The 22,816-nt window shown below is 53.8% G+C and overlaps 2 protein-coding genes and 1 long non-coding RNA gene across 8 annotated transcripts; 2 read left to right on the forward strand and 1 right to left on the reverse strand.

Annotated features, from left to right (window-relative positions):
* Positions 1-248: 248 nt before the first annotated feature.
* GDPGP1 (GDP-D-glucose phosphorylase 1) lies at positions 249-9,512 on the forward strand. Of its 3 annotated transcripts, XM_029952922.1 has the most exons (4): positions 556-627; positions 3,814-3,981; positions 6,431-7,923; positions 9,297-9,512. In XM_029952922.1, the coding sequence occupies exons 1-3, from the start codon at positions 589-591 to the stop codon at positions 7,598-7,600; spliced, it is 1,377 nt and encodes a 458-aa protein (XP_029808782.1). In that variant the 5' UTR covers positions 556-588; the 3' UTR covers positions 7,601-7,923; positions 9,297-9,512. The 3 variants fall into 3 exon arrangements, with proteins under 3 accessions (XP_029808784.1, XP_029808782.1, XP_029808783.1); XM_029952924.1 differs by lacking the exons at positions 556-627; positions 3,814-3,981 and adding an exon at positions 249-325; XM_029952923.1 differs by lacking the exon at positions 3,814-3,981 and having other exon boundaries at positions 557-627.
* On the reverse strand, positions 9,170-10,725 carry LOC115302932. Its single transcript, XR_003913724.1, has 2 exons — positions 10,449-10,725; positions 9,170-9,490 (listed from the first exon to the last, which is right to left on the reverse strand). It is a non-coding gene; the product is annotated as an uncharacterized LOC115302932 (long non-coding RNA).
* Positions 9,625-22,718, forward strand: LOC115302928 (tubulin polyglutamylase TTLL13P-like). 4 transcript variants are annotated; one of them, XM_029952918.1, is made up of 16 exons: positions 9,625-11,064; positions 11,578-11,836; positions 12,188-12,228; positions 12,942-13,060; positions 14,453-14,583; positions 14,813-14,969; positions 15,817-15,960; positions 16,318-16,403; positions 16,701-16,932; positions 17,404-17,597; positions 19,569-19,754; positions 20,049-20,238; positions 20,508-20,687; positions 21,241-21,559; positions 21,917-22,157; positions 22,478-22,718. In XM_029952918.1, exons 2-16 carry the CDS (start codon positions 11,589-11,591, stop codon positions 22,695-22,697), a joined length of 2,688 nt encoding a protein of 895 aa, XP_029808778.1. In that variant the 5' UTR covers positions 9,625-11,064; positions 11,578-11,588; the 3' UTR covers positions 22,698-22,718. The 4 variants fall into 4 exon arrangements, with proteins under 4 accessions (XP_029808778.1, XP_029808779.1, XP_029808780.1 ...); XM_029952919.1 differs by lacking the exon at positions 22,478-22,718 and having other exon boundaries at positions 21,917-22,406; XM_029952920.1 differs by lacking the exon at positions 22,478-22,718 and having other exon boundaries at positions 21,246-21,559; positions 22,049-22,138.
* Positions 22,719-22,816: the final 98 nt, after the last annotated feature.

Here is a 22,816-nt window from a genome sequence, read left to right on the forward strand (position 1 = left end):
CGGCGAGTGTCGCGTTGCGTCCTGTTCTACTCCTGTGGGTCTTGGCAGAGGCCTTGGGCGCGGTCCGGTAAGGGACGTCAGGGAAGTACCTGGAGCCTGGATATCCGGGAAACCTCGAGACTCGCTACGTAACCGAAAGCGGCCGGCCGCGCATCTGCTCGGCGAGGGCTTTTTCATTCAGAGGAGAGGACTGCCCGCTCGCCGTCCGTGTGGTGGCCCGGGTGCCACCTCCAGAAACCACGGAACCTTGGGTCCCACTTAGGCTATACGCAGAGTGCCGGCAGCCGTGCAGAGTGATCTTCGATTTTCACAAGGGCCCTGCAGGGTAGGTTCCCACTTTACAAATGGGGAGGCCCGGTGGAGGGGGTTCCGTGACTTGTCTAGGCTTGGGCATTTTGAAAGAGGTCGCGAGTGTCTAAGACTCTTTCCACGGCTCCCCCTTACTGTACTACTTACTCCAGCCGATGTGGTCTCTTCTGACCCACGTCGCTTCCAGAGGCGGTAGGGACTGAGGCTGACCTGTTTGCTCTCGTCCCCTCTCAACCCCTAGAACAACGCTTGGCACGTAGTAGGCTCTCAACAAATTGGATGCAAGCATGCATGGACGACCCTACGCTGGTCCGGAAGGTGAGGGTTCCAGGTTCCTGAGGGGAGGAGGTGGGAGATTAATTCTTTTGTTTTCAGCTTTATTGACAAGCGTGTAGGAACTTGTTCTTGATTCTCCTGATGTATTCTACTTGCTGATTTTTTAAAATTGTTTTATGTTTATTTACTTTGAGGGAAAGACAGAGCACGAGCAGGGGAGGGTCAGAGAGAGAGACACACACAGAATCCGAAGCAGGCTGCAGGCTCCTAGCAGGCTGCAGAGCCCCTTGTGGAGCCCGAACTCACGAACCGTGAGATCATGACCTGAGCGGAAGTCAGACGCTTAACTGAGCCACCCAGGCGCCCCTTGCTGATCTTTGTATAGTCTAAATCTGATGCTGATTTCAGCTTAAAAATAATAATTGATTAGGGGCGCCTGGGTGGCTCAGTCAGTTGAGCATCTGACTTCGGCTCAGGTCATGATCTCACAGTACGTGGGTTCAAGCCCTGTGTCTGGCTCTGTGCTGACGGCTTAAAGCCTGGAGCCTGCTTCAGATTCTGTGTCTCCCTCTCTCTCTGACCCTCCCCTGCTCATTCTCTCTCTTTCAAAAATAAATAAAGATTAGACATAATAATTGATTAAAAACCAGACTACGGCCCTCTGAAATCTGACTTCAGCCTCCGTGAAGAGCTAGAATTGTGATCTACAGGATCTGATAGGTGGCAGTTGTTGAGTAAATGTTGCTGGGTGACTTCCCCAGCACTGAATAGGGCCTTCATCTGGGAGTGACCTTAGGAGGACTCACTATATGAGCATGTGAATCCCACCGCACCCTTCCAGGAAGTGGGGGCTGCAGAGCCATGGGAGCCCCAAGGGAACTGTAGGTTCTTCCTGTACAAGAAAGGATTCGTCTTCCGGTAGTGAAAGGATAGGCAGAGAACACGAAGCTGTCATAGTGTCTCCTGTACTAGACTGAGGGGAGGGAGCACTGGCCAGCCAAGCCCAATCCCTGGACTTCGTGGGGACACTGTCTCTTCACAGTGAAGATGTGGAAATAGGCCCCGTGCCATGGTGACCAGCAGTGACATAGGTCTCCCAGCCACCTCGCTTGGTGCTACGCCCTTTTTTGGACAACCTTCTGATGATAGTGTTGCTTCCTGATAGGTGTCTGTACAGGAGGGACTATACTGTCCTACCTTGCCTGAGTGTAACACTGAGTTGCTGATATGCTTTTAAAAAATAGCTTCTAGGGGCGCCTGGGTGGCTCAGTTGGTTGAGACTCCAACTTCGTGGCTCAGGCCGTGATCTCTCAGTTCGTGAGTTCAAGCCCCATATTGGGCTTGGTGCTCTCAGCCTGTCAGTGAGGAGCCCACTTTGGATCTATGAGAGAGAGAATCTTACCCAATCTCCCCACCCAACACAGAGCCCAACAGGAGGCTGGATCTCATAACCCTGGGATCATGACCCAGCCGAATCACCAGGTACCCCTTAGTTGAATCTTTTTTTTTTAAGTTTATTTATTTATTTTGAGAGAGAGAGAGAGAGAGCGCTCCAGCAAGCGCGCAAGTGCGGGAGGGGCAGAGACAGAGTGGGAGAGAGAATCTCAAGCAGGCTCTACATTGTCAGCACAGAGCCTGATCCAGGGCTCAGACCCAGGAACCGCAAGATCGTGACCTGTGCCAAAGTCCGACGCTCAACCGACTGAGCCGCCCAGGCACTGCCCCCTCTTCCTTGAATCATTTCAAGTTTTGTTCGTAACTACTCACTCTTGGATTTGAATTCCACTTTGCTATTGTTGTGTTTGTTTTCCAAGACGTTTATTGCCCTGTTTATAATACTCTTTCCTCCTTCCCGTTTCCCTTGGGACATGAGATAGGCTAGCCACACAAGATTTCTCTGAGGCGGTGTCATTGGATCTGGGACCTGAAGAAGCCAGCCATGTGAAGAAAATCTGGGAAAAGGGTGTTTTTGGCCGGGGCACAGGAGACAGCAAGGTCCTGAGCAGGACCAAGTCCAGTAAGAGTGAGGAGCAGAGAGAGGAGGGAGAGAGGGAGGCACAGCTAAGCCTTGAGCGCCCAGAGGCCATGGTGATGAAATGGCCTACATTCTAGGGGGTCAAGGTCACATTCCTAGTGCGTGCTAGAGCTGGAATTCGATGCATCTTGTGAGCCTGTAAAACCTAATCTCTCGCCTTTGTCCCAGGGCGACACCTACCTCACAGACCCGTGCTAGTCACCTGGGAGAACTTGGAACACACCGGTTGGTTGCTACGTAGGCGTGCAGCCCGCGTCCCCTTTCTCCTGGTTTTCCTATCCAGGTCTGGTCTTGTCACATGCCCACTACTGATCGATCACTCTAAATTATTCTTCTTTATTCATACGTAATGCTTTTTGCCACCTAGTACACTTTTATATAAACATGACTATATGCACTTTCTATTGATTCTGTTGATCAGTAAGTCTTTTAGCCTTCTGGTGTCATCTTAGTCCTGGGTCCTTTGTCCTCGCCCCTGGCTTTACATGTTATTCCACATTTGTATCTAGCCCACACCTTACCCTTGACCCCCAGGTTTGACTGTCCGCTGTCTACACCACGTCTCGGATGTGCAGGCCGCATCTCAAGCTCAGTAATCAAAGCTGAGCTCTTGAGTCCTCCCTTTTCCTAATCAGCCTGTGCCCACCCCCCACCATCCAGCTCTGCAAATGCCACTGCGGTGCACCTGGGCCCTGAAGCCAAGTCCCTGCCACGTCTTCCCCGTGCCTCAGTCCCCCCAGCCAGCCTGGCCGCAGGCCCTGCTGGTTTGGCCTTCCAAACAGGACCAACGTCCCCTGCTCCGTCCGTCTCGGTTGCCACGTTCTGTCTCCGTTGCCACGTCCCGTCTCCCTCTTCGCTCACCTGCCCGTCAGGGTTGCCTCCCAAATGGTCTCCTTCCCCGTTGCTTCCCTGCGTCCTCCTCCCCCACAGCAGCTAGAAAAAGGTTTATAAAGTGTCAGCTGGTCCTTCTGCTCGGAACCTCCCAGTGATTTCTTATTCCACTTAGAGTAAAGCCCACGCTCCTGACCGGGATGCGTGTGGCCCCACAGCCAGTCCGGCCCCTGCCTTCCTCTCCAGCCTTGTCCTGCCGCCGCCGCCTGTTGGCCGGGTTCTCGCCGTGCCTTCCTTTCTCCTCTTGAAGAGACCAAGCACCTGCCTGACTCAGGACCTTGGACTTGCTTTTTCCTTCCTAGAACACACTTTCCTGGACTCCGCATTGCAGGCTTTTGCTCATTCTGCAAGTCTTCGCTCAGCTGTCACTAGAGGAGCCGCGCCGTGCCCTACGACGGCAGTCCGATGCCCCGTCCCACCTTCGGGCCGCTGTCTGTTGTATCACCTCTGAATGCCATCACCGAGAGCACGTAACGTGTTCATTTTGCTTATTGTCTGCCTCTGCCACAGGCTGTAAGTTCTATGACAATAGGGACTTTTCACCTTATTTGCCCCTGTGTCCTCTTTGTCTCATACGTAGCGGTTACTTTTTTAAGTAGGCTTCATTCCCAGTGTGCAGCCCCATGCTGGACTTGAACTCACAACCCTGAGATCAAGACCTGAGCCAAGATCAAGGGACATGTAACCAGCTGAGCCACCCGGGTGCCCCTGTAGTGGTTACTTGAAATAGTTGGATTTTGTGGCTCAGCTGAACATGGAGCAGGGTGCATGGGAGGGGTGCCCCCAGAGTATCGGGAGTGGGCATGGGGTCGGCCTTGACCCTGAGTAAATGGATGAAGGAGAGAGTAAGCAAATCGTCTTAAGTATAGCTCAAACATAGCAAAGTATTGGGTTTTTGTTTAATTTTTTAATGTTTATTATTGAGAGATAGAGAGAGACAGCGCATGAGCAGGGGAGGAGCAGAGAGACGGGGAGACATAGAATCCGAAGCAGGCTCCAGGCTCTGAGCTGTCAGCACAGAGCCTGACGCAGGGCTTGAACCCACAAACCAGGAGATCATGACCTGAGCCGAGGTCGGATGCTCAGCCGACTGAGCCACCCTGGTGCCCCAAGTATTGGATTTCTTAAATCTCTTCTGAGACTCACTTAAAATGATTCTTAATTGTGGCCAAATATGCATAAAATTTCACGTCTTAACTTTTTTTAAATTTTTTAAAAAATTTTTATTTTTGAGAGAGAGAGAGACAGCAAGCACGAGTAGTGGAGGGGCACAGAGAAAGAGGGAGACCCAGAATCTGAACCAGGCTCCAGGCTCCGAGCTGTCAGCACAGAGCTGGACGCGGGGCTCGAACCCATGAGCCGTGAGATCGTGATGAGAGCCGAAGTCGGACACTTAACTGACTGAGCCCCCCCAGGCGCCCCTACTTCTTAACTATTTCTAAGTGGATCATACAGCAGTGTTACATACACCACATTATTGACCTGCCAGTCTCCAGAACTCGTTGCCCACTGCAGCACTGAAACTCTGCACCATGAACAACAAAAAACCCATTCTCCCTCAGCCCCTGGCAGCCCCCCATTCAACTTTCTGTCCCCACCCCTGTGAACTGGACCACTCTCAGTACTGCATATAGATGGGACCATATAGTAGTGCTCGTCCTTTTGCTCCTGGCTTGTTCCGTGGAGCACAATGTCCTCCAGGTTCATCCATGTCGCACGTGTGCCAGCATTTCCTTCTTTATCAGACTCCACAATACTCCACTGTGTGAATGTACTATGTTCTGTTTATCCTTTCATCTGTCCGTGGGCACACGCGTTGTTTCTACCTTTTGACTGTTGTGAAAAAGGCTACTATGAACATGGCTGTACAAACACCTCTTTGAGCCTCTACTTTCAGTTCTTGGGGAGGAGGTACCCAGAAGTGGATTACAGGTTCCCCGTGTCCTCGCCAATACTTATTTTCTGGTTTTTTGGTCGCAGTGGGTGTGATGTTGTAGCTCATTGTGATTTTGATTGGCATTTCCCTAATAATCAGTGAACATCTTTTCACGTGCTTATTGGCCATCTGTGTATCTTCTTTGGGGAAATAGCTGAGACATTTATCACTTATGTATGTATTAATGTATGTCTTTAGTTATGTGTGTATATTTGTAAAGTTTTACTTTTTTCTAATCTCTGCACTCAACGTGGGGCTCAAACATATAGCCCCAAGATCAAAATCACATGCTCCAGGGGCACCTGCGTGGCTCAGTGGGTTGAGCGTTTGACCTCGGCCCAGGTCATGATTTCATGGTTCGTGAATTGGAGCCCCACATCGGGCTTGCTGCTGTCAGTGTGAGCCCACTTAGGGTCCTCTGTCCCCATCTCTCCCTCCCCCTCCCTTGCTCATTCTCTCTTTCAAAAATAAAAACGTTTATAAAGGTTGGGGGTGCCTGGTTGGCTCAGTTGGTCAAGTGACCGAGACCAACTCGGTTTAAGCTCAAATCGTGATCTCAGGTTTCCTGAGTTTGAGCCCCACATCTGCCGACAGTACAGAGCCTGCTTGGGATTCTCTCTCTCCCTCTCTGTCTGCCCCTTCCCCACCTGCCATCTCTCGAATTGAATAAATAAACTTGAAAAAAAAGCGGGGTGGGGGCCCCCCGGGGGGCTCAGTCGGTTGAACATCTGACTTTGGCTCATGTCATGATCTTAGGTTCCTGAGTTCAAGTCCCACATTGGGCTCTGTGCTGGCAGCTCAGAGTCTGGAGCCTGCTTCCAATGCTGTGTCTCCCTCTCTCTCTCTCTGCCCCTCCCCTGCTCACGGTCTGTCCCTCTCTCTCAAAATACATAAACATTTAAAAAAAATTTTTTTAAGAAAAAAATAAAATCTCTGGAATTGGGTTAGCATCAAGTACCTTTCACCTCTTACGGTTGTTTCAGGTCAGCCCCATGGCTGTCCCACGTGACTCAGATGAGACCTCCTATTTGCTGCCTCCAAGCAGGAAGGACTGGGAAGGGCAAGCCATTCCTGACTTTGTCTACGGGCCGAAGGACCTGGTTTGGGAAGGGATTCAGTGGCCGGGGAGCGCGCCCAGCCTCCTGGAGGACCCCGTACCTCCGTCTCGCTTCGACCGTGCGCTCCGCTCCGCCTGGAGGCAGCGGATGGGGCTGGGGCTGTTCCGCTACCGTCTGGGGGAGCTGCAGACGCGAACCCTCCCTGGCGCCGTGGGCTTCGTGGCCCAGCTGAACGTGGAGCGAGGTGTGAAGAGGCGGCGTCCCCAGGACATCCACAGCGTGAAGCAGGCGTTTGACCCCGCGCAGTTTAACTTCAACCGGATCCGGCCCGGAGAAGTCCTCTTCCGTTTGCTCGGGGCGCCTGACCCCCCAGGCGCTGCGCAGCAGGAGGATGTCCTCGTCCTGATCAACGTGAGCCCCCTGGAGTGGGGCCACGTGCTGCTGGTGCCCGAGCCCGCCCGGGGGCTCCCCCAGCGCCTGCTGCCCGGGGCGCTGCGGGCCGGGGTGGAGGCCGTGCTGCTGAGCTCACACCCCGGCTTCCGCGTCGGCTTCAACAGTCTGGGCGGCTTGGCCTCGGTGAACCACCTGCACCTGCACGGGTTTTACCTGGGACACAGACTGCCGGTGGAGGGGGCACCCAGTGAGCCCCTGGACCCCGGGGGGCATTTGCACCTGCTCCAGGCCCCCCCGGCCCCCGGCTTCCTCTTTTACACCAGCGGGCCAGGGCCCGACTTAGAAGCCTTGGTAGGCAGGGTGTGTCGGGTCACTGACTATCTGACTGACCACGAGATTGCCCATAATTTGTTTGTGACCCGGGGGGCCCCACCTGGGAAGGCATCACGCTCCTCAGCTCTCACGGGGGTCCGAGTAATTCTGTGGGCCCGGAAGTCCAGCTTTGGGGTAAAGGAAGGCGAGGCATTCAACGTCGCCCTCTGTGAGCTGGCCGGGCACCTCCCTGTCAAGACGTCCCAGGATTTCAGCACTCTGACCGAGGCGGCTGCTCTGGCCCTCATTCAAGACTGTCTGCTGCCCCCCGCCCAGGCGGAAGAGGTCCAGGCAGCGCTGGTGGCCTTGATAGCCCAAGACGAACAGTAAGCCTTCTGGAAGTATTTATTCTCTACGTGGTCCAAGCCCCTTTCCAGAAAGCCGTCCACAGGGGTCATTTGAGCATTTCCATGGCTACCTCCTTGCCTGTCTCAGCCTAAGGGGGACGGGTAAAGAATTGACAAGGGGTCTCTGTAAAGAGAATCTTAGAATAAATCGAATGAATGAGCCTTCATGAATGTATCTGCTTCTCCCCTTCCACCCTGGACAAGCCTCGGGGACATCCAAGCTGTCACTGAGAAGGGAGTGTGCGCAGGAGTTCTGTACTCCTGACTTTACATCTGGACTTTTCCTTTCACGTCACATCCTGCAAGGTGATAGTTCACGTGCCTCTGGCATCGTGCCCTCGCCTCTCTGCTTGTTCTCCGGTCACCCGCCCACTGCTGGGTGCCATTTCTTCATCCCTCCCCTCCGGTCAGCCCTGCTCCACCATATGCCCTGCTTACAGCCCCTTCCCCTGCCAGACCGCCCCTGGATTGCCTGCCAGCCCCCAGCCCTGAGTATTCCTCAGCTGCGTCATCTCCGTGGGAAAAGGCGTCCTCACAACTCGAGTACCGCCGTTTAACAAGATGAGCTGGAGGCTGACAGGTTTTGCAACTTCTCCAAGGCCATGCAGCCAGGAGTAGTGGGGTCGGGACTGTGGCGCCGGCGGTCAGGTGCAGAAACTCTGGTCAGATGCAGACACAGAGTGCGCCCTTGGGACTGCCTCTCGGCTCCCTCAGTGGTTGGTCCTTAACAGTTGGCAGGCCCTGAGCTGAGGTGAAGGTCCCTGGTCGTAGGCTTTCTCTGTCCAGGCCTGCATGAGGCTTGTAGGTTGAACTTGAGGTGTTTTGTATCCCAAAAGATGTTATGAAGTCTCATTGAGATAAGGCAGAATATGTACAAGTCAAAGTTCGTAAGAACAGATTAGGGCCGCCTGGGTGGCTCAGTCAGTTAAGTGTCCGACTTCAGCTCAGGTCATGATCTCTCAGTTCATGAGTTCGAGTCCTGCGTCCGGCTCTGTGCTGACAGCTGGGAGCCTACATCTTGCTTCAGATTTGTGTCTCCCACTCTGTTTCTACCCCTTCCCTGCTCATTCTCTCATTCTCTCTCTCTCTCTCTCTCTCTCTCTCTCTCTCTCTCTCTCAAAAATAAATAAAACATTAAGGAGTGCCTGGATGGCTCAGTTGGTTAAGCGTCGGACTTTGCCTTGGGTCATGATCTCGCAGTTCATGGGTTCAAGCCCCACATCAGGTTCTTTGCTGACAGCTCAGAGCCTGGAGCCTGCTTCAGATTTTGTGTCCCTCTCTCTCCCTCTCACACTCATGCTCTGCCTCTCTCTGTCTTAAAAATAAATAAACATTAAAATAAACAAATAAACATTAAAAAAATATTAGGGGTGCCTGGGTGGTTCAGTTGGCTAAGCATTTGACTTCAGCTCAGGTCATGATCTCAGAGTTCAGGAGTTCAAGCCCCACATAAGGTTCTGTGCTGACAGCACAGACCCCCCCCTTTGGATCCCCTCATCCCCTCTCTGCCCCTCCCCTGCTCACTCACTCTAAAAGAAATTTAATACAAATGTAAAAATTGTTAAAGAACAGTTTATGTTTAAATTTACATGTCCAACATTTAAATTCATACAAAGTTGGGGTCATCTTCCTCTGTTTGGCACCTTGCAGTAATTTTAGCTTCTGCTTCTTTCTGCCAGCCTTTGCACGTGCAGACTCCCGCAGCACCGCCTTGCTTTGCTTGCCGGTCCAGTCCGAAGGACGAAGGGATGACTGTTACAGCAGAGTGGATTTTGCGTCCCAGCTGATAAGCCAAAATATCAAGGTTTTCCCCGTTTTTCCCCCAGGACTGCTGTTCAACGGAATGCCTTCTCTGTCCAAACCAAGTTTTTCCCTGAGAAAGGGGGAGAAAAATAGGTTTTCTTTGTGGTGGTGCTTCTCAGCTGTTTTATGTAGTTCGTGAATTGTCAGAAAGCGACTTAAAGCTTTTTCTCAGCTTAAGTGTGGAAAGCTCAGGGGCCACTTTGTACTCGACCTGGGCTTTGTGCACCACAGACAGGAAGGGGCAGTCAGGCTCAGGACCTCCACCTCTGCTTGCTTTTTGATAGCCTGTGTAATGAAGGGGTTTGGGACCTGATCTTATGGGAAACCTTGAAGAGTTTTAAATTGGGGAGTAACAAATTTTCATTTTAGAATACTTAGGCTGGGATGGATGGATGGATGGTTGGAAGAACAATCAGAGTCCAATTAAGAGGTTGCTGCCTGGATGGCTCAGTCTGTTGAGCATCGACTCATCAAGAGATCAACTCTGCTCAGGTCATGATCTCCCTTCATGAGTTTGAGCCCCGCATGGGGCTCTGCACTGGCAGCACGAAGCCATTTGGGATTTGTGCTTCCTCTCTGTCCTTCCTCCTCTAATGCTCTCTCTGAAAAAAAAAGGTTGCTGCACGGTGGCAATTCAGGCACGAAATGGTGATGGTTCAAGTCCTAGCATAGTGCCTGGCACACTATTTGTAAAGAATGAGAAAAAAAAAAAGATAGTCCTGGAAGCCAAGGGCCTCCGAATCATTTCAAGAAGGGAGTTAGAGAATATCCTATGCAGAAGGAACAGCAGGACATGTGTCAGTGAGAAAATGCCCACGTCTCTCTAAAGGAGGGAGATTAAATGTCCCCCAGATTTAGGCACACGGGGCGGTCTTACGGTGACAAGTCGGACTGGGTTTGGTGGGCGTGGCGAGCAGAAGCAGGGTAAGGCCGGCAGGAAGAGCAGTGAAGGAGCGCCGCGAGGAGGCCGACCCGTGACTCGGCGGAGCTCCGCCCGCCGGGGTGGGCGCTCTGACACGGTTACTGACCCTGAAGGCAGGCCAGCAGGTACTTTCCCGGGACGCAGAGTTGGCCAAGTCCCGGGCTCGGCCCGCGGGCTCAGGATGGGCTGGGGGGAGATGCGCGTGAATCGGCGCGAAGGCGGAAGGACTGAGTTCAAGCGGATGCATCCCGTCAGCCGCCGCAGAGGCCGGGCCCCCAGGGCCGAAGGCCAGTTGCACCTTCACAGCCAGCGGGGGCGGCAGGCCTTTAGCGCCGGCTGTAAAATGGCCACGGCCGGCGCCCAAGTGGGTGTGGTTCCCGGGAAGGCCCCGCCCCCAGAACGCTTCTCCAATGGGGGCTGCCCTCGTGTCCATGGCGACGGAGGCGGCGGCGGCGGCTGCAGGCTAGCTCAAAGAGGCGCCGCCGCCAGCGGATCTCCCAGCTAGGAGCGAATCCCGCGGTGAGGGGGAACGGGCTCCCCCTCGCGATCGGCGGGGACTGCCAGTCCTGTGGAGCAAGGAGGCGGTCCTGGAGGCCCAGCGACGCCCACGAAGAAGGAGCAGGAGTCGCGCGAAGGGCTGACATGAGCGACCAGATGAGTCCTGCTTCGGGCAGCTAGGGGTGGACTCTGCAGCCCCTCCACTGTCCTCGGAACCTCAGGTGGTCAGTGTCCGCCAGGGGCTCCCCCTCCACTGTCAGAGCCCAAGGGGTCTTGGCCATCGAGTGCCTGGCCCCAAAGTGTACACATGGAGAAACTGAGTCATGGGACAAGGAAAGGGCCGGCTTAGGGGACCTTTGGTTTTTAGCTCTATTTTCAAATCGAAGGTCCTCTCCAGAGCCCAGCCATCCCCCTTCCCACTCAGGAATAAAAGAGCCATGGTCATGATCCCAGCCAGCTCTGTCCAACTTCTACGTGCACCCCAGTGTGTTGTATGGAGTAGTGATCTTGGATAATCAGGGCTTGCTGGGGAATCCAATATCTCACAGGCAACCCCCCAGCCCCGATTACCTACTAGGAAAACATCCCGTTCTACAGTGGCATTGTCCTGTTCTGAAGGGACAGCAATGTTGCAATATTATAACACCATAAAGGGGCTTTTTGTGACTCCTGCAGGCCTTCCCTGGCCTGGAGGAAGGAAGTTCTGACATATTTCACTCTCACCCCTCTCCCCTCAGAATCTGAGAGGATGGAGCCAAATACCTGTAAGACCAGTGAATCAGATAAGGAAGAGGACTCCGAGAAGGGGTGTGTTAAAGAGGAAGCTACCATCCCTTCTAACCCTTCTCAGCAGAAACTCCCAAAGGCTGACAATAAGGAATTTGGGGATGGAGTTCCCTTATCTATTGTAGCCAAGAAAATTCCAAGGAAAATCCTAGCTCCAACGGACTCAGGTGACTTAGAAGTTGAGAGGAGAAAGAGAAGGCGGAAACGCAGGTAACAGATCCCGGGACCCCACGCCCTATGCCCCTGATCTGCCTGGCTCGAAAAGTCACCCCTGGCCCCTCTTCAACAGTTGGGGTCTTCCCTTTAATCAGCAAAGGAGGACAGGGAATACAAGAACATCATTAACCTTTGGGAATGACAAAAACAGAAAGTTCAGAACCATTTGAGCTGGCTTGGTTGGCAGGTTTAGCACATTTCTGTCATCCTGATCTTCTTAAGTGGGTTTTAGAGAAAATGGATTGCATTGTAGATGTGTTGGGTGTCTCTTCTTCTGGGTGCCTGGCAGCCCAAAGTCTGTCCTTTATCCCGCTCTGCCTGATTTCTACTGTTCCTCCATTCCAGACCCCTGGCCATCAACCTGACCAACTGCAAGTACGAGAGCGGTAAGCACGCAGTGCGCTCCCTTACAGCCCTGCGGCTCTTCCTGGGGGATGGTCCCCCAGTCCGGCTCCCAGCCCCTGAATCTTGTTAGGCTGGCCTGTAAGCTGTGCTGGGACGTCTCTGTCCCAGGTAGTCTTGGTGGGAGGGCGGGAATCTCCATAGTTAGCTAACAAGAAAAAACGTGACCGGAAGTCACCATTGCCCCACCCCTTCCCAGATTTTACCAGCGTTGAGATGAGAAGAAGCGAATACAGTTTTTTTAAATTAATAGTTTATTACCAAGTTGGTTTCCATATATAATACGGTTTTTTCAAGGAAGCTTTTGAGAGGGTGAGGAGTTCAGGAATTACAAGGAAAAAAATCACCAGCTAGGTCAGCCATCTCTCCATCTATGCAAGGGGCCACCCAGAATGTGAGATGTGACCCCTACGGAGGGTCAGCTCTGCAGGTGAGAACCCATCCTAACTGAGAGAGGGGGTTGAAGGGGGCAGAGAGCCAGGCTCTAGTTTTCACTGTCACTGATTTTGGAAGGGCCTCAACAGCTTCATGAGCGTGGAATTGTCACATAGTAATTAAGCTGCAGAGCCGGAGGTAAGAGCCATCTCCATCTCCGACCCACTCTCCTGCAAGGCCTGCTCCTTACCCGACCCAGCTACAACCCCAAGGCTGACTGCCGGTGCCCAGGCTGGCACTGCTGACCTCCATCTCTCCACAGTGCGACGGGCAGCTCAAATGTGTGGCCTAAAGGAGGCGGGGGAGGATGAAGAGTGGACTCTGTACTGGACAGACTGCTCTGTCTCACTTGAACGAGTCATGGACATGAAGAGGTTTCAGGTACAATCTCCTGACCCAAGCCCCCAAAAGAGCTGTGGCCGGCGGAGTGATTACTCTTGCCGTTCTGCACAGGCGCCCAAGGCCACCACCTTTTAGCTGTCCCGCTGTCCCGCTGAGCAGGAAAGGCCATTGGCTAGGGGCTTCTGCTCTGCTGGAAGAATTCTCCTCTTGGGCTCCTGGAACTTCTAGGAAAGAAGTCTGTGCTGGGCACTGCTTGCCTGGAAGCCTCTGCGCCCAGTTGAACCCCTCCAGGGCAGGCACGCCCACCTCAGGGGCCGCTGAGGGATCCAGCTTCTAAACAGCTCAGCCCGGCATCCACTGATGGGGGCTCAGTCAGGCATCCAACTCTTGATTTGGGCTCAGGTCATGATCTCATCGTTCCTGGGGCTGAGCCCCATGTCAGGCTCTGTGCTGAGAGCTCGGAGCATGCTTGGGAGTCTCTCTCTTCCTCTCTCTCTCTCTCTCTCTCTCTCTGCCCCCCCGCCCCCCGTCTCTCTCAAAATAAATAAATAAACATTAAAAAAAAAAAAAGAGGGACGCCTGGGTGGCTGAGTTGGTTAGGTGTCAGACTTCAGCTCAGGTCACGATCTCCCGGTCCGTGAGCTTGAGCCCCACATTGGACTCTGTGCTGACAGCTCAGAGCCTGGAGCCTGCTTCAGATTCTGTTTCCCTCTCTCTTTGCACCCCTACCCCACTTGTCTCTGTCTCTGTCTCTATTAAAAATAAGTAAACAAAAAAAAGAAAAAAGAAAAAAAGAAAAGGGCCATGCAGGCAGCTGTTATAAAATAAGCACAATTAACAGCGTCCACTGGGGGCTTACTGTACGGCAGACACTGTGCTCGATCAAATCCTCAAAAAGGACCCTGAGTGGCAGATACTCTCTTGTTAAGAGGACCCCAAGGCTCAGAAATACTGAGTGCACGGTAAAGCCAGGGAGAGAGCCCAGAACCAGCGCCGGGCTTCCAGCAGATCACCCCGGCAACGTCATACCCTGGGGACGCCATGTCTGAGCACTCCGTGGACTGGTTCTTAATTTCTTTTTCTCTCTCGGAAAATGGTTTCTCGTTTGCTTGTGCTCCCAGGCACCAGTTATCCTTACAGGACTAGTTGCTGGTAGCCTGGGGCACGTTAGAAGGAGGCTAGAAGTCCTGGCGAGTCCTTCCCGCTGCCCGTTTCCTGACCTCAGTGTGGACGTGTGTTTTAGGAGAGGCCGAGGAGGAGGTTCTCACCTGCCTTAGGGAGCCTCCTTCTTTCTCCCTTAGGGTATTAGGTACAGTGTGTTCCTCCTCTGACTTCTGCCTTGACCTTCCCAGTCCTCCTGGTATGCCCAAGGCCCCAGGGGCCGCCACGCACTCTGCTCCTGGGGGTGGTCACCACACGGCTCTGTTACAGAAAATCAACCACTTCCCCGGCATGACAGAAATCTGCCGCAAAGATCTGCTGGCTCGGAATCTCAACCGCATGCAGAAACTCTACCCCACGGACTACAACATCTTCCCCCGCACCTGGTGCCTCCCTGCAGAGTGAGTGAGCCGGCTCCCCAGGGCTGCCGAGCTGGGGGAGGGCCGGTTCCGCATTCTCACTACCCTCCAGGCTCCGGCCTTGTCACCTAGAAGGTTTCCGCTGGCCCAAGAAAAGTAGGTCTGAGACTGATGCTCCAGGAAGAGCACAGACAGGATAGCAGACCTCCTCCAGGGCCCTGGGACAGCTGAGCAGCACAAAAACCTTCTGACCAGGCCCCTCTGCACGTAGCTACGGGGACTTCCAGTCCTACGGCCGTCAGCGAAAAGCCCGCACTTACATCTGCAAGCCGGACAGCGGCTGTCAGGGCCGCGGCATCTTCATCACCCGAAATCCCCGGGAGATCAAGCCGGGAGAGCATATGATCTGCCAGCAATACATCTCCAAGGTGAAGGGGGCCTCCGGGCCGCCAGGGCCCTGCCCCTGCCCTGGAGCAGGCCGGGTTTGGGCTCCTACCCTTCCTGCTACTTCCCCTTGTCTTGGCGGCCGTACAGAGCCACGATTCAGAGCCCGTCGGCCTTGGTCTGAATCTGAGTTTTTCCACTTTTTTAGATATGTAGTCTTGGGCAATTTCTTTTTTTGTTTTTAAATGTTTATTTATTTTTGAGAGAAAGACAGAACTAGATGGGGATAGGGTAGGGGGAGAGGGAGACACAGAATCCGAAGCAGGCTCCAGGCTCCGAGCCAACTGCACAGAATCCGATGTGGGGCTCGAACCCATGAGCCATGAGATCATGACCTGAGCCGAAGTCGGACCCTCAACGGACTGAGCCACCCGGGCCCCTCTTTTTTTTTTTAGACTTTATTTATTTATTTTGAGAGAGAGGGAAAGAGAGTGAGCATGAGCGGGGGAGGGGCAGAGAGAGAGAGAGAGAGAGAGAGAGAGAGAGAGAGAGAAAGAGAGTGTATCCCAAGCAGGCTCTGTGCCACCAGTGCAGAGCCAGATTTGGGGCTCTAACTCACGGACCATGAGATCACCACCTGAGCCGCAACCAAGAGTCAGTCACTTAAACGACTGAACCACCCAGGTGCCCCAGATCTTGGGCAATTTCTTACCCTTTCTGTGACTCAGTTTCTTCATTTGTTGAATGGGAATAACGACAGTAACTACTTTATGCTTTATGTGGTTATTGTGACAATCAAGTTAGCCGTGCCCCCGAAACACTGAACACAGCGCGTGGTGTAGAGTGAGCACTTCCGAAGCATTCTTCCTGGGCGGGTTTGCGTGCTTTCAGCCCTTCCTCATCGACGGCTTCAAGTTTGATATGCGAATCTATGTCCTCATCACATCCTGCGACCCTCTCCGGATTTTCATGTACGAGGAGGGCCTGGCCCGCTTTGCCACGATGCCCTACACGGAGCCCAACAACAGCAATATGGTAAGGGGCCAGCCCTGGGGGGCAGGGCAGCGCCCTCTTCTCCTGAGTGCTGAGGTTCTATGGGGAGCCCAGGTAGAGAGGCTTGGCGCCGCCACCCATGGTCAAGGACTGGAACCAGTGAGCACCCTAGCACCTGGCGGGGAGAGCATTTGGAGGGTGGTGACCGCTGAAAGGTCCCAGCTGGAGGAGGCCCGCACAGCCCCTGTGCCAGGAGCTCACAGGACAGTGCTTAGGAGAAGAGGGACAGAAGACGCGCCATTGACCGGGGGATGGGGAGGTAATAAGCAAGGCACTGAAGGGCTGGGGAGGAGCGTGCAGGGAAGCGGTCTGAGAGCCGCGGGGCTGCCCTCTTCCCAGGATGATGTCTGCATGCATCTGACCAACTATGCCATCAACAAACACAACGAGAACTTTGTCCGAGACAATGCTGCGGGCAGTAAGAGGTACTTCCTGCCGCTGGCCCCTTAGCCTTACAGTCTCAGCAGCCCGCGAACCAAGCTGCCTCTTGGGAGGCCGATTGCTCAGGAAAACCACCTTCACAGACCCCTGTCCCGTGCTTGACCTCTGAATGGCAGCCCTGCCCCCACCCTGAGGACAAAGCCCTGCTCCATGCTGGCAGAAGCCCTTCGAAGTATAAGGGACGTAGGCACAGAATCAGGGTTAGGGGCAGGGAGCCTCTTGCCCTCGGCCGGCCCCAGGGGTGTAGAAACTGGTCCTCCTCTGAGCACTGGGCCTCACAGGAAGCTGTCGACGCTCAACGCCTGGCTGCGGGAACATGGCTACAACCTCCAGGAGCTGTGGGGGGACATCGAGGACGTCATTGTCAAAACCATCATCTCGGCCCATTCTGTTCTTCGCCACAACTACCGCACCTGTTTCCCCCAGTATCTGAGCGGAGGTACATGTGCCTGTTTTGAGATCCTTGGTTTTGACATCTTGCTGGACCACAAGCTGAAACCCTGGCTGCTGGAGGTGAGTGTGAAACTTCTGGGCTTTTGCAAAACCAGGGGCCAGAGGCGTCCCGCCCAGGGAGGAGCTAGGAGGGCGCTCGGGTGGTAGAACAGAGAACAGGGGACTCGGTGGCACTGGGGTGGGTAGGAATGGCAGAAGGCATAAGATTTCTCCACTCTTGGCCTGCAGAGTCAAAGCTTAAGGGTCTCTGGCCTCCTCCAAAGGAATCCAGGATTTGGATCCCAAGGGCTCCTCATGTAATCTGTCTGTAGGGCCCCTGCATCTGTAGAATCAGGCTGTCTGGGCGGCTCTCACCAGCCCGGGCGCCGGAGGAAGCTCCGGGGCAGAGCCCCATGGCCTCGGGAGTCGGAACATCCAGCCTCCTCGGCTGAGGCCTGTGGAGGGGGGTCTTGGCCGGACTGCCGGGTCAGGCCTGCGGGAGAGCACACGCGCAGGCAGTGCGGCAGCGGCGGCCGTGACGCGTCCCCACAGGTAAACCACTCCCCGAGCTTCACCACTGACGCCCGCCTTGACCGAGAAGTGAAGGATGCGCTTCTCTGTGATGCCATGACGCTCGTCAACCTCCGGAGCTGTGACAAGAGGAAGGTGATAGAGGAGGACAAGCGGCGAGTCAAGGAGCGGCTTTTCCAGAGCCACCAGCAGCCACGGGAAGCCAAGGGGTCCAGGTGTCTGACCTGTCTTCTTCGTTATACTTTCCTGACAGGAAAAGGGCTTTATTTATTTATTTAGTTAGTTAGTTTTATTTATTTTTGAGAGACAGAGAAAAGACAACGTGAGCAGGGGAGGGTCAGAGAGAGAGGGAGACACAGAATCGGAAGCAGGCTCCAGGCTCTGAGCTGTCAGCATAGAGCCCTATGTGGGCCTCGAACTCACGAACTGTGAGATCATGACCTGAGCTGAAGTTGGACACTCAACCGACTGAGCCACCCAGGCGCCCCGAAAAGGGCTTCTTTAGGTGCTGCAGGGAGTCTGGGGGTAATGGTGAGCTGTGAAGAACATTTTTTTTGCATAGATGATTCATGACGTATCATAGATAATATGTTTGAAATGAAAAACCCAGCTGTGAAGAGTCTCTTGCTGCTCCCCAGCTAGTCGGTTTCCCTCTGGAGGAGCCAATCTATGCCACGTGCATGCTTTCAAAACCAGTAATGCGTACGTGCACACATATGAGTGTAGCATATACATCTGTATAAGTAAATAATTTATACAGATTGTTCTTCTCATAAGGAGCTTTTTGTCATTTGATCAGCTGTTTGTGTATTTTTGAGAGTGAGAGAGACAAACTGGGAGCAGGGGAGGGGCAGAGAGAGAGAGAGAAAGAGAGAGACAGAATCCAAAGCAGGCTCTAGGCTCTGAGCTGTCATGACCAACAGGCTACCTGCACAGCCTGAAGCGGGGCTCAAATTAATGAGCCACATCATGACCTGAGCCGACATCAGACCCGTCAACTGGCTGAGCCACCCAGGCACCCTCGTTTGTTTTTGTTTCGAAATGTTTATTTTTGAGAGGGCACAAGTCAGGGAGGGGCAGCGAGACGGGGACAGAGAATCTTAAACGGGCTTGCTACTGTCAGCAAGGATGTGAGGCTAGAACCCACGAACCACAAGATTACAACCTGAGCTGAAGTCAGAGATTCAACCGACTCAACCACCCAGGGGCCCTTTGTTTAACAAAGCGCCCCTAGAAAGGTTCTAATAATGAAATAGAAAACAGTCTAGTCATTCAATAATAAGGGATTCTTTAAATCAATATCTTTCACCCACAGTTGTTTTAATTATAAGATGGGTTACAAACATGGTGATGTGTTGCTGATACTAAATTATATTGTTAATAACCCACACAAATGAATTGGAGTGGGTTTGGAAGCATTCCGATTAACACTGCTCTTCCCCACCCGCATTGCAATACTCAGGGCCCGTGTGTATTTGGTTCGCTGTGCTATCCTGAGGGCCTGGCACATAGTAGGCGCACCTCTAACGTGTGAATGGAGGTGAAGTAGAGCTATCACTGTAAATATGCTGGGTCTTCCCACAGTGGGACTGCACATGTGACTGTTATGAATTATGACTTTCAGTGGGGAAAAGGATCAACACCTACTGGGCTTAATAAACGAAAGTACACCTGAATCCTAGGAAGCCGTTTAACAATGTTGTATGATCCCATTTTGGTCAGAAACAAGAAAGGAAGGAAGGCATAAAGAAAGGGCAAGGCAGTTAGTGGCAAAGCTGGGATTCAGACTCTGGGGTCCTCCCCCTGAGTCCATGCTCATGACCAACAGGCGAACTGCACAGTAAGATTATGGGAAGCTTTATCTTCTTTTTGCTCTTCTACATTTTCTGTAATTGACATAGATGACTCTATGATCAGAAACCTAGAAGACTGAGAACTCGGAGTGCTAGCTTCCAAGTGGAACCTTTTGCACTTAAGAGGAAAACTAGATTTCTGGAAGTCAAGCCCAGATTTCTGGGGCTACACACAAGCGGGATTGGCCAGAGGGCCTTGGCAGCTCTCACTACATGGGCAGAGCCAGAAAGGCCGTGAAGCTAGCAGAAGGTTCTCAAAGCCCTGGGCGGCCTTCTTTTCCCCACTGAACATTCTCAGAGCCCTCCCGACTCACTCAGAGCTTGGTTTCATAGGCGACGACAAACTGAGTTGTCGCAGGCAGCGACCCTGGACCAGGAGCGCTATGAGGACGCCCACCTTGGGGGGTACCGGCGGATCTACCCAGGGCCCAACACGGACAAGTATGCGCCTTTCTTCAGGCACAACGGCTCCCTCTTCCAGGAGACAGCTGCTTCCAAGGCCAGAGAGGAGTGTGCCAGGTACTCTGTCTTGCCTTGTCTTTGGTCCACACAGGCGGGGGCACATCCTGAAGCTGAATGGCTCCCCAGCGGGCAAGAGAGGAAGGCAGATACTTGAGCCAAGAGGAATGGAGTCATAAATTCGATCAGACTCTCAGTAACTCCATTTATGAGGTTTCCTTTCTTCCTCTTCATTCTCCTCTCGTCCGTCTTCCAGACGGATCACGATTTTCCACTCCACCATCCCCACGTTCCCTCACCCTGCTTCTCCCCAACACAATTTCTCCAGTGTCTGAAGCTGCTGTGTCTTGTCAGGCAGCAACTGGAAGAGATCCGCCTTAAGCAGGAACAGCAGGAGGCCTCGGGCAGTCAGAGGCGGAAGGAGAGCCGCTGGGACCAGAACCAGGGGGAATCAGCAGGGGAGAAGAGGCGATCCAGGGCCGGGCTCCGGGGACTGCCCACCCACTTGGCTTCCAGGAACCGGAACCGGAACCGAGAGAAAGAGGTGTCCGGGGGTTTGGTCTCTCTTGCCTATACACAGGGAGTGGGGAGGGACAGCTAGAGAAGGGCGGGAGAGGGAGAGGAGTTCCTCATGAATACCCCAGATGTGACCCGGATGTGACCTCGCGGAGCAGGGGGTGAGAGAATGGACCGCAAAGGGAACCTCCCGCTGGGGTCAGGGGCTGGATGGAGACAGAGCGGTGTGGCCCTCCTCGCTGATGGTTTGGGACTCGCCCTTGGAGATCTCGAGTTCAGCCCTCGTGTATCTCGTAGCAGCTACCCGTGCACGTGGACACCATGCATCCTCAAGAAATCGTGGAAGAGGAGGAGCTGGAGCGGACGAAGGCCTTGCTGCAAAGGGAGAATCTCATACGCAGCCTCGGTATCGTAGAGCAACTCACTCGCATGCTGCACCCCAGCCACCGGGGCCAGAGAAATCTCAGCAAGTGCCCGGTGAGGGTCCCTGCGCAGCCTCTCCTGGAACAAGGGAACAAGGGCTGTACCGGCACAGAGCGGTGGCTGCAGCACAGGAGGCTAATGTGACGGTGTCTGGCCCGGAGCCCGGGAGAGCAGCATCTGCTGGGCACTGGGAAAGGGTCTCTGGGTTCCTTTTGCATTTGCTCCCACGCTCCCGGGCATTTAGTAATGACATCCGGCAAAGCGTAGCTCCCGATCTGCTCACCAGAGACATGTTCTCTTTACTCCAGGCTTGCGATAGGCCCCGACTCATGACTGACAAATAACAGGGCCACTATGCTCAGTGTCTTCTGTGTAATCTCCCTCTAGCCCCGCCAGTGCCGCGGCTCTAGTGGGAGATGGGCCAACAGACCAGCTGCCACGCTCACTATTCCCTGGGCTGGTAGCAAGGCTGTTGGGTCTGTTTTTGCTGAGCCCCAAAGGAGTAACTGGTTAAATAGCGGCCATGGCCTGGAAGAGATGTTTCGGTTACTTATTTTCTTTTTCCAGTCCGCAAGGAGTGCGGTAAGGGGCTGCTCTTCTCCTCTAGCCTAGATTTCACCAGGACGGGCTGGGCAGTCAAGAACCGCAATCTGTGAGACTGGTCCCCCTGGTCCTCCTGAGAGGGGCTGCCAAAGAGCAGGGCACTCCTCATTTCATGCATCCTGTTCGGCCCCACGAGTCGATCCCCAGGACCGCAGGGCCACTGCCAAGCATGAATGCTGCAATTCCACATCACTCCTGGTGCTACCTACAGCCCAAGAACTTCAACGGGATAGGACATCCAGCAGCCATCCTCCCCCGTTCATTGTCAATGAAGGCATCTGGAAGGCGCTTCTTTTCCAGTGCCAGAGTCAGGCTCACTAGCCGTAAGTATGCAAAACCAGCTTCGGTCACTCTGACTCATGTAAACTCCCGCTGGCAAACATTACAGCTGGGACAGTCCCAAAACATCACAGGGTACTTCCATCAGTGTGGGAAGGGGACGGGTGGTGGACCCATGGCCGCCTCCTATGTACTAGACCCTGGTAGTAATGGCAGTACAGCCCTAGCACTCAACAAACACAACAGGAAAACAGACAACCAATCACAATATGGTGTGGCAAAGATGCTGGAGGGAAGCAAGGGATGCCGTTCCTCTGTGTTGGTAATGGGGTGGCAGTTGGGAAAGAGGGGAGTGAATCTCTCCTGAATACCAACTCAGGGGCGCCATGTTTCCACTGCAGAAGGCCAAGCCAGCAGAAGGCTAGAAGCCATAAACAGAGCCCTGCCATCCTCCTTAATCCCAAAGCAGGGCTATCTTCTGCAACCAGAAAGAGCGGCAAGTAGCTCACGGACTGATTGCACCTTGCCCGCAGCCGTACACGCTGAACACAGCGGACCCAAGGCCCGGGATCTCACCCTCTGCCCTGCCTCTGCACCGCTGATGCCGCATTCCTCTGCACTCCTGAACGTCAGCCACCACAGGTAACTGCAGGACGGCAGCCCAGCACTCAACCTCTCCTAGAGAACTCCCTCAGGTTCCCAAAGGGGCAGAGGGCCTTCAATCTTTGCTAAATGAAAGACTGCCACCAAGCTTCAGTTTGAAAAGCCTTGGCCAGGAACCCTGTTTGCACAAGACAAAATGCAAAGACATCAAGAATCCCTCAATACCCTAAGATTATTTTCAGATCCGTAAAGACTAAAAAAAAAAAAAAAAAAAAAAAAAAAAAAAAAGATGAAGAGGAGCCAGGGCCCGCCCTGTACTCATCTCCGCCCTCCAAACCTTAGCCTGGATTTATCGCTAGGCGACGGATCTCAACGCCGGGTGCGGCCCGGGGCTGGAGGTCATCCTGGAGACAGGGAGCCCCCTTCCCAGAGGAGCCGAGGGCCCAAGGCACGGGGCAGTCGCCATCGGATGACGGCCGAAGGGACGCCCTTCCCGCTGCTGTGGCGGAGACAGGCCAGCCCGGGCAGCCGTTGGGGCGGAGGGGCTGCTCTTGGCAAAGGACTCCGACTTTTTATTAAAGTTTATGGTGTTTTCCAGGAGCGTCCTCTATCTCATTCCAGCCCTTGCGTTTCACCGCAAACGCTCTCCACAGTCACTGTATGCAAGGCTGAACCCCACGCAGTTACAAGCCCAGCTA

The sequence above is a fragment of the Suricata suricatta genome, chromosome 9, assembly GCF_006229205.1.
Source record: "Suricata suricatta isolate VVHF042 chromosome 9, meerkat_22Aug2017_6uvM2_HiC, whole genome shotgun sequence".
Classification (NCBI taxonomy): domain Eukaryota; kingdom Metazoa; phylum Chordata; class Mammalia; order Carnivora; family Herpestidae; genus Suricata; species Suricata suricatta.

Bases quoted from the DNA above. Each gene is read 5' to 3' on its own strand.
- GDPGP1 (XM_029952922.1), top strand. From the start codon at position 589: ATGCAAGCATGCATGGACGACCCTACGCTGGTCCGGAAG. The intron at 628-3,813 runs GTGAGGGTTCCA...TTTCCTTCCTAG, and splicing joins ACCCTACGCTGGTCCGGAAG to AACACACTTTCCTGGACTCC. The intron at 3,982-6,430 runs GTAACGTGTTCA...CGGTTGTTTCAG, and splicing joins AATGCCATCACCGAGAGCAC to GTCAGCCCCATGGCTGTCCC.
- LOC115302928 (XM_029952918.1), top strand. From the start codon at position 11,589: ATGGAGCCAAATACCTGTAAGACCAGTGAATCAGATAAGGAAGAGGAC. The intron at 14,970-15,816 runs GTGAAGGGGGCC...GCGTGCTTTCAG, and splicing joins GCCAGCAATACATCTCCAAG to CCCTTCCTCATCGACGGCTT. The intron at 19,755-20,048 runs GTACTCTGTCTT...GTGTCTTGTCAG, and splicing joins GCCAGAGAGGAGTGTGCCAG to GCAGCAACTGGAAGAGATCC.